The sequence below is a fragment of the Apaloderma vittatum genome, unplaced genomic scaffold, assembly GCF_000703405.1.
Source record: "Apaloderma vittatum isolate BGI_N311 unplaced genomic scaffold, ASM70340v1 scaffold7933, whole genome shotgun sequence".
Lineage (NCBI taxonomy): Eukaryota > Metazoa > Chordata > Aves > Trogoniformes > Trogonidae > Apaloderma > Apaloderma vittatum.
Window position 1 is genome coordinate 21,335 of NW_009708596.1, and position 8,733 is coordinate 30,067.

Sequence of the window (8,733 nt, forward strand, 5' to 3'; positions counted from 1 at the left end):
CCTTCATGTGCTAGCCTGGCCAAGAGCTTGTTCTGATTATTCCATGCTTTTATTCCAGGACTGTTTCTCCTCCCCGACTCCTGCTTTCAGTGCCCGGAATCTGCATTTAACTAGTTCTAGCCCTAATTATCTACCCTGTGTCTTTTAGCTGCCTGAAGCAGATGCAGTGCAAACAATTGACCCTCTCCCTTTGGCAATTTGGCTTTGACTGCACAAAACAGCCAATAAAGTGGGAAGGGCCGGGCAGCTGATTACGGGGATTAGCTTGAAGCTTTATAGTTCTACGGTCTAAGATAGAGGAGGAAGTGTTTGCTCAAAAGAACACAATTGCATTCCTCCTTCTTTCTCCTGCTGCCCGATGACAAGTTTTTAGAAGCTGCCGACTAAAAGAGTAGCATGAGTGTTTGCCAGACACAGCTTGGACTGGAGGCTGTTAGCTCATTTTCCAGTGACTGAAGCTGGAGTGTGCAGCAATGCAGGTTGTGATCTGATCCGTCTAGAAATTCTCTGAAAAAACTTGACTGAAGCCTCTGTTGCGATTCTCTCTCAGACAAGGCTGATTCTCTGCTGAGATTTTTGTCTGCTGAATCTCTTGATCTTCTTTGTGGCATATATATCATACTTCTAACAAATAGCATCTCTTTTCTCACTTCTGCTGGTGCTCTCATTCTTTTCTGTACAGTAATTGTTCCCGCCTGGCTCTGTGGAGTTTCAATGATTCTCTCCTCCCCTCCTTTCTTCCCGCCCAAAGCATGCAGCTGTCTGGCCCTTTCCCAGTGCTTTTCTTGAGACACTTCTACAGGTACAGTGCCAAAATCTTCCTTTATCCTGATTGCTTCTTCAAGTTCTCCTTTCCATCCTCTCCTCAATGCCATGTTAGCCTCGGAACAAGACACAGCACCCAAGCTGACATATCCTAGGGATCGCCTGTCAGTTGTAAGTTTGATACCCATTACCTGTGCATGTGAGATGACACAAGCTGATAAGTTCCATCATACTGCTTTTCTAGTAGATTGGCCGTACTGCTAAGGAAGGTCATGCAGAACCACAGCTGCTTTAATGTGGTTGTCCAGCCATCTTCACTCTGTTTTGGTTTGTTGGGTTTTCTTAATCTTGCTACCCTCCCATACGGACATATCTCCCAGCATTCACAAGTAACTACCAAGGACCAGGCTTTTCAGGCCTGGAAACCCTTCTCAGCTACTTGCTGAAACTGACTTGTTCTGCAATAATTATATTTTCATCAGAAGAAAGCAATTGATCTTACCAGTACCTAGCTGTCATTGACCTGTGAGATATGAGACCTAGTTTCTAGTTCTGACTCCAGTGAACACTTCCACGTTTTTTACTAGTCAATCACTGGAAGAAGCACATAAACAGGGATGTCCATCTGAGTCTTCTCTCTCCCAAGTGTGTTTGTCTTCGAGTGACTATTCTCACTTGGCACTGGTGATTTATTCAATTTTCTTCAAACTACCATAGACTCAGGCAATAAGTTCTGAATCGGATCGATTTGGACACAACAGCAAAGTGTAACAGTAATACAAGCTAATGTTGTTTGTGCTCTGGACAGCAGCCACAGGAAAAATACCAGCTCCTGGAGCTGCTGTGGTCCAGTCTGATTCAGCCCCCTCATATAGACAGAACATCTTTGCAGGCATGTTTCTTTTATTAGCTTTTGTAAATCTTGGCTGTGGTCTGTCTGTCCCACAGTTATTGTGCCTCCAGATGTAAAGTCCTTTTCTTCACAGCTGAAAATAATTGGTCTACCAAGAGCTGAGCAAACCTCTGCTGAGATCAAATATAAGACAGCTTTTTTCTCACCTGCTCAGACTTCCAGCGCTAAATGTTTTTCCAGTTGCACTGTGCTCTGCCAAACATCATGTTTTCTCCAGATGCTGTTGTAACTGCGTATTTAAATCAGTGAGAGCTTCTTGGGACTGAGTGTTTCCGTTTTGACATTCAGGCCGTTTACCGAGGCATATAAATAAAAGTGCTGGAAGGCTTCTGTTTTTGTGAATGTTGGCCACAGGTAGTTTTTCAAGATGGTGAGACATCTCGATTGAAACACCAGATCAGTAGTTGTAGTTTAGTGTTGGATCAAACATAGTGATAGAGGCAAAATATCCTTTGCAGATACTTGCAAATGATGTAGTGGAATATTGTGTGTTTAAATCATGATGCACTGAACTTGTACTGTCAGTGAACTTCCAGAGGACAATACATGGATTTAGAACTCAAAATGCCAGTCTTCCAGCCCAGCATCTCAGTCAGCTTTCCTGGGAGCCTCAGAGCTGATGCAGCTTCCTACCCCCCTCCTCCTCACCCTCTGAGCTGACCATTATGATCTTGGAAATTTCCAGACCCTCTGACCAGCTCACCATGCTGAGATGCCAGTGATCTTGGCAATACAAGAAGCCCTGCTACATGATTTAATGCTCGCTGCCCGATGGCTTGCTTCTTAACAACAGCTGCAAAACTGACTGGATTCTTGTGGATTTTACTAGCTGGGACTGGTCAGTGGTGAATAACAGCATCATGATCTGAGTATTTTTCAGAATTTCCTGCATCTTCAGCTAGTGATCCTAGAGTGATTGCTTCCTTTGGAAATGGTATGATGCAACCTGAAAAGATTCAGGTTGTAAATAATTTTGGGTTTTGAAACTCTTTGCACGTTGGGAGAACTTGTTTCTAGCAATAGCTATCTGCTTTTTTCTGATACATCCGGTCAGGCCACTAATGGGGGGAAAAAAAAAAAAGTGTATCAGGCTTGATAAACCACTGGACTTGATCCAATGCTATGCTTAGTTTGGAAAGGATATAAACCTTTAACTTGCTTGATAGGAAGTGCAGGCCCAAGGCTAATGTGAGAACGTGCGGCAGTGAGAACAAGCAGCATAGGCATTTGGAGCATGTTTGCGCCTGCCAAGTATTGATCGGTGAGGGGTGGGAATGAGTGGAGAAGCATTTCAATTTGGCATCCATATGTGATTCTGATGCTGTCACAGTGAATTTACAGCGCTTTCTTTTCCCTATAGTCCATCCCAGGCTTTTGTCATTGAAGCATCCCCTCCACCTTGTTAAAAGACAAAGTAAAAATACCCAAGTAAATTCACAGAACTTGTGCCCTGAAAAAGCCTGATTATGTTATGCCAGTAGCCTCTGACTGAACACCACTGAACCATCACTGCTAAAGACTGTTACAGCATGAATGTTATAGGGATTCAAGCTACAATTACTCATTTTGTACAGTCACTTAATCCTCTAATGGGGAGAAATGGGGCAACAGTTTAAGAAGGCAAGAGAACTGTCAGAATTTATTAAATCTGCTGGGATGATTTGTTTTGGTAGTCTCTCTTGACCCAAGTACATGCTTCAGCTAATGCAACAGACTTAATGCCTCTGGTAATTAGAGCAAGAAGTGATGGGTCATCATTAGCAACTGCAAATTAAGGGTTGTATTTCATCTGTAAGGCAGCATCTTCAACGGGGCATATTTGTTGCCACTGCAGATCATCTGTGAGTCACAAGTGGTACATTGGGCTGACTCATTTGTGTGATTTAGTAGAGGCTTTTTAATACGTGCTTACCGTTCCGTATGAGTAGTTTTTCTAAATAGTTGCCAAACAGAAAAAGCCACAATATTCGACTTCTCCATACAGTTAATGTTACTGCTCTCATTTACATGCTGTTGGTATTTTTGTTGTTGTTGTACTGTTCACAATTCAGATTATTTTTGATCGTAGGTTTGAAATATATTTTTTCATATCTATGGAACTGAAGAGTGAAGAAAGGAAAGCCAGGCAAGCGTGGAAAGCATCAGTAATCTGCAGCTTCAGAAGACAGAAGAGCCAATCTAACACCATTCAAGGTATGTATTCACAGAATACATTTATGTGGATTTCACAGATCCACAACCATACTCAGTTCTGGATATTGCCAAAGGGATGAATGAAGATGATGTATCAGATTCAGTATTTTTGCAGATACTAGGAAATCCCTAAACCCTCTTGGAAAGAATACTGAGAAGCACATGAAGATGTGGGTAGAAAGGAAATTAATCACAAACTGAGCTCCATTGCAAGGTGCTATGAGGTGGGCACTGAAATAAACCAAATATATCTGAATAATTTCAGATCAGCACCAGGGAACTATGACTTGAGAAGACTAGGGTATTGAAGCATGGCTTGAAAATGCTTGAGGACAGCTGGATAGATCAATGGGTGCTCATCAAAGTGAATTTGGCAGACTGTCTGTGATCAGCTAGCTATGTAAGTGATGCTGATAACTTCCCAAGGGACATCAAAGAGGTGTCTTGCTCTCAGCAAGAACTGTCTGAGGGTGATCCTCCCTCTCAGAAATACGCCCAGACCCCAATGGGGGCTTAAGCCTCTGTAAAAAATCAAGAGAAAAGAAGGTGATACGCAGGTGTCAGAAAGGTAACCATTCTCAGTGTGGATGGAAATCTCCTTAGAAACAAGTATACTTGGGGAATTTGATTTGTTAAATTAACAAAGCTCAAAAGTTCTGCACAGGGCTCAGATCCACGATACCTGATGGACTGTGAGCTAACTAGCATTGAAGCTGCCTTTTCTGTTTCCATCTTCACGCCACTGCCTGGTTTCAGCAAGATGCTTTTTATCTCCATGAAGCAGTTGTGAGTTTTTCCCACCCATTCAGTCCATGTAATCTTACTTTCCTATATGAGCAAAAAAAAAAAAAAGGCAATCTAGAAATCCTGAGCTTTGAATGGGGTGAGCTGCAAAAACATGACTATTGGGTGAAGTTGGATGAAGTTTTCCCCGCAACAACACCAGCTGGTGTTGTTCATCCTCCTCACTGGAGGAGACTGGATTCTTCCCACTTTGAGTCTATGTCCTCTTTTATCTCTGCAGATGCTTCTCCCTCTGCACTACCCTTTCTCAGTATTTTTCCCTTCTGATACAGATTTTTTCCATAGTAATGTGCCCTCCCCATACCTGGCCATCTGCCTCACTTTTTTCCTGTGTTCTTTGCTATCTGGTCCTCGCGTAACAAACAAGAGTCCTTATGATATGTATTTTCCACAGTGAAGTGAAGATTGGCTGCTGTCTCCCAAACCACCATGCTACTATTCGCTTTACAGAAAGGCCTGTTACCACTCTAACCTGTGCTGTGTTTTGCTGGTAGTGTAAGGGCCTTTTATCGGTTGCATTATTTTTTATCAGTCAGATAGTACTGTTGTCATCCTATAAGTAACATAAGAAAATCCACAGGCACTTGGTGCAAGTTGTCCCACTACAATCATCCCCTTCACCCAGTTCTTGTAACTGTTCTTAGAATCATACAATGCGTTGGGTTGGGAGAGACTGTTAAATGTCACCTAGTCCAACCCCCTGGGCTGAGCAGGGACATCTTTAACTAGATCAGGTTGCTCAGAGCTGCATGAAGCCTGACCTTGAATGTCTCCAGGGATGGCGCCTCCACCACCTCTGTGGGAAACCTGTTCCAGATTTTCACCATCCTCATTGTAAAAAAAATTTCTTCCTTATATCCAGTCTAAATCTACCCTCTTTCAGTAAAACTGTTGCCCCGTGTCTTGTTGCAACAAGCCTTACTAAAATGGTTGTGTCCGTCTTCAGGTACTGGAAGGACACTATAAGGTCTCCCCAGAGCCTTCTCTTCTCCAGGCTGAACATCCCCAACTCTCTCAGCCTGCTCTCACAGGAGAGGTGCTCCAGCACTCTGACGATCTTTGTGGCACTTTCCTGGACCTGCTCCAACAGGTCCATAGAATCATGTCCTTCTTCTGTTGGGGGCTTCAGAGCTGGACACAGTACTCCAGGTGAGGTCTCACCAGAACAGAGTAGAGGAGCAGAATCACCTCTTTTGATCTGCTGGCCTTCTCCATTCTTTCCTTCTTTGGAGTCATTGAAATCCACAGAAATTATGAAGCAGCACATCCTTACATTTGAAAGGCTTGTTCTCCTCCCTTGCACACGCTCCTTGGACTTAATCCCGTAAAACCTGCCCCTACCTGTCCTTCCTAACCTATTGTTCCACTCACTCTCTTTCAGAACCTGCCTTTTGTCTGGCTTTGCTAGCAGAGCCTGCATACACCACTAAGCCCTTCAGGTGAAATATAGCCAGCAAGTCTTGAAGTAAACAAGTAAAGAGGTATGGATCCCTAAAAATTGGGGTCTCATCTTTTCTGGTGCCCAGCTCCCGTGGAAGCTGGTAGAGGAAGTAAACACTCACTTGTCTTTGTGAAGGAGTCCTCAAGTCCCCCAGCCAAAAGATGAAGGCATGTGCTTGGGAGACACAGAGAAAGGTTTGATTTGTAGATTCTGGGGAGTCAGATGTCCTGGATGGGTACTCCATTAATGTACTTAGTATTTAACTGTTAATAAAGATGAAGGATAACTGGCAACAACAGTGCCTGCTGAGGTAGCACCCAGCGCCTACCCAAGTCCTGCCTTTTATCAGCTGCTCTAGAGGTAATAAATCAGTCAAGGGATGTCAAAGTTCAGTTTCCAGGGGGAAATAATGATTTTACTCCAAAGTGGAAAGTGCCTTCCTTAAATAAGGCACACTTAGCAGCATGAGATCTCATCTTTATACTGTCACTCCCTTCCATGTGCTGCTGTACCCTTTTTTTCTAAAAGCCACCAACCCTCGCTGGATCAATGAGGGCTGGTCAATTGTTTTTCCCTCTGAATTATCCATATGGGGTTGTTAGCTGAGCTGCTGGCAGTAAACAACAGACAGCTCTCTGTCTGTTTACTGTAAAGAAAGGAAAGCAAACTACAGGAGGGGACAGGCTGTGGGATATTTACTGTCAATACAGCCAGAGAGAGAGAAGAGATATAAGGAGAGGGGAGCAGAGGCTGTAGACTGCAACTTAAATAAATGATCTGAGTGTACAAATACCCATGCAGTTTCAGACAGAAAGTGGGTGGATTGAAGTCAATGAGGGTTAGCTCTGAGTGTTTAAGAAATGGTTTAGTGAAGGGCTAGTGAGGCAGAGAGGTACTTGTGGCACACAGAATAATAATGCTGTGCACGAGCGTACTGAATCTGCAGTGCGATCTGAAAGGCACTTCCAGATCTGCACTGAGACAGAGCACTGGCTGGGATACTTTTGTGTGTGCCTGCATGCAAGACCTGCCATTTAAAAGCAATGAGATGAATAATAATGACTGAACTTAGCTAGTTTCCCAGAGCTGCTGCATGTCACTATTGTAACTCAGACCAGGAAAAAAATAAAAAATAGGCATACTTCCTTGCTTCTCTCTCCTCTTCTTCATCCTCAGAGGAATTAGGTGACCTGAGCTGAAGCAAAGCAAGAAGGCTCTGAGCAGCTCACTCTGAGTGTCCTTCTACTTCCAGAGGCAAGTGAACGAGTGAAGAGTGAATTCACACTTTAAAGAGCAGCAAAGACCATCTTGCCATGAAACCATTCACAGATGAAGATGTAGAGATCTACATCCAGAGCAAGGTAAGGCTTTATCTGTCCAGATTTTCTGTCTCCCACACTAGGTGTTGATTCTGAAGGGTGCCAAACTTGACAGTTAGTTGCTTGCCTGCTGTCTTTGTTTCTGAGATAAGATTGGGTGAAGTTCCATTAGAACTGTATTTCTAGTGAGATTTCTAGGTTTCTGTTGCAGAATGTTGTTGGATATCTCAGCTGGTAGCCTAATTTTTCAAGGTGCTTGTCTTCTTGACACATCCCAAATTTTTGCATCTGGTCTGGATTTCCAGATGTGAGACTAGCTGTAATTGCCAACATTTAATTTGAGGAAAGGTCCTTGCCTCCTTCCCTGTCCAGTTGTCTTTGCTTGACAGAAATGAGACTGAAATCACACCAGAGTTGCCTCTAAGAAAGATGTGTGTAGGAACTAGAGAGAGAGACAGATACTGTTAGAATTCACCCATCAGTCTGTCACCTCAGCTAAGGATACTTCTCTGTATGCCATGATTAAAATAACATCTCATTAGCACATGCAGGCTGGAACCACATTTTCTATTTTATGAGATGTTCCAGCTCTCAATTTTTTTCCCCATTATGAAATGAAGTAAAACAGAATAAAGTCATCAATGAAACAATACTGGTTAATAAAAGTAACTCTAACTGAGCACTAACATTTTTAAGAGCTGACATGTTTCATCACAGTACTTAGCTAGATCCTATTTCATAGTTTGCTTTCCCCAACAAAATGCAAGACACTGAAGTGAAAGGTAATTTCAAGATAGAAAAATATAAGGCTTTCTTTTCTGTAAAGGATGAAATATTCTAGTATTGAGAAGGGGCTGATAGGAGAGGTTTGTTTTCTCTCTGGAAATGCTTTGGCAACAGTAGGTGTATTTCTGCTAGAACTTTCATTTTCAGCAATGCAGTGCTGTGCGCTCTGCGTAGGTAATTCTGGATGAATAAGTAATATGTTTATAAACTTTCAGTGATGACCAGTGACAGGACAAGAGGTAATGGGCACAGATTTTTGAACATAGGAAGTTCCACCTAAACGTGAGGAGAAACTTCTGTACTTGGAGGGTGGCAGAGCACTGCATCAGGCTACATAGAGAGGTGGTGGAGTCTTCATCTCTGGAGACATTCAAAACCTGTCTGGACGCCATCCTGTGCAACCTGCTCCAGGTGATCCTGCTCTGACGGGGGATCGGACTGGTTGATCTCCAGAGGTCCATTCCAACCCCTAACATTCTGTGATGCTGGGATAGCAAATTTATCCATGTAAT

At 43.1% G+C, this 8,733-nt stretch overlaps 1 protein-coding gene across 1 annotated transcript in view; it reads left to right on the forward strand.

The window, feature by feature from the left end:
* The first annotated feature begins 7,429 nt into the window (after positions 1-7,429).
* MAB21L3 (mab-21-like 3 (C. elegans)) overlaps positions 7,430-8,733 on the forward strand; it is a 13,957-nt gene continuing 12,653 nt past the window's right edge. Inside the window, exon 1 of the mRNA XM_009866615.1 lies at positions 7,430-7,477. Coding sequence (XP_009864917.1) covers positions 7,430-7,477 — 48 coding nt within the window. The remainder of the gene's footprint in view (positions 7,478-8,733) is intronic.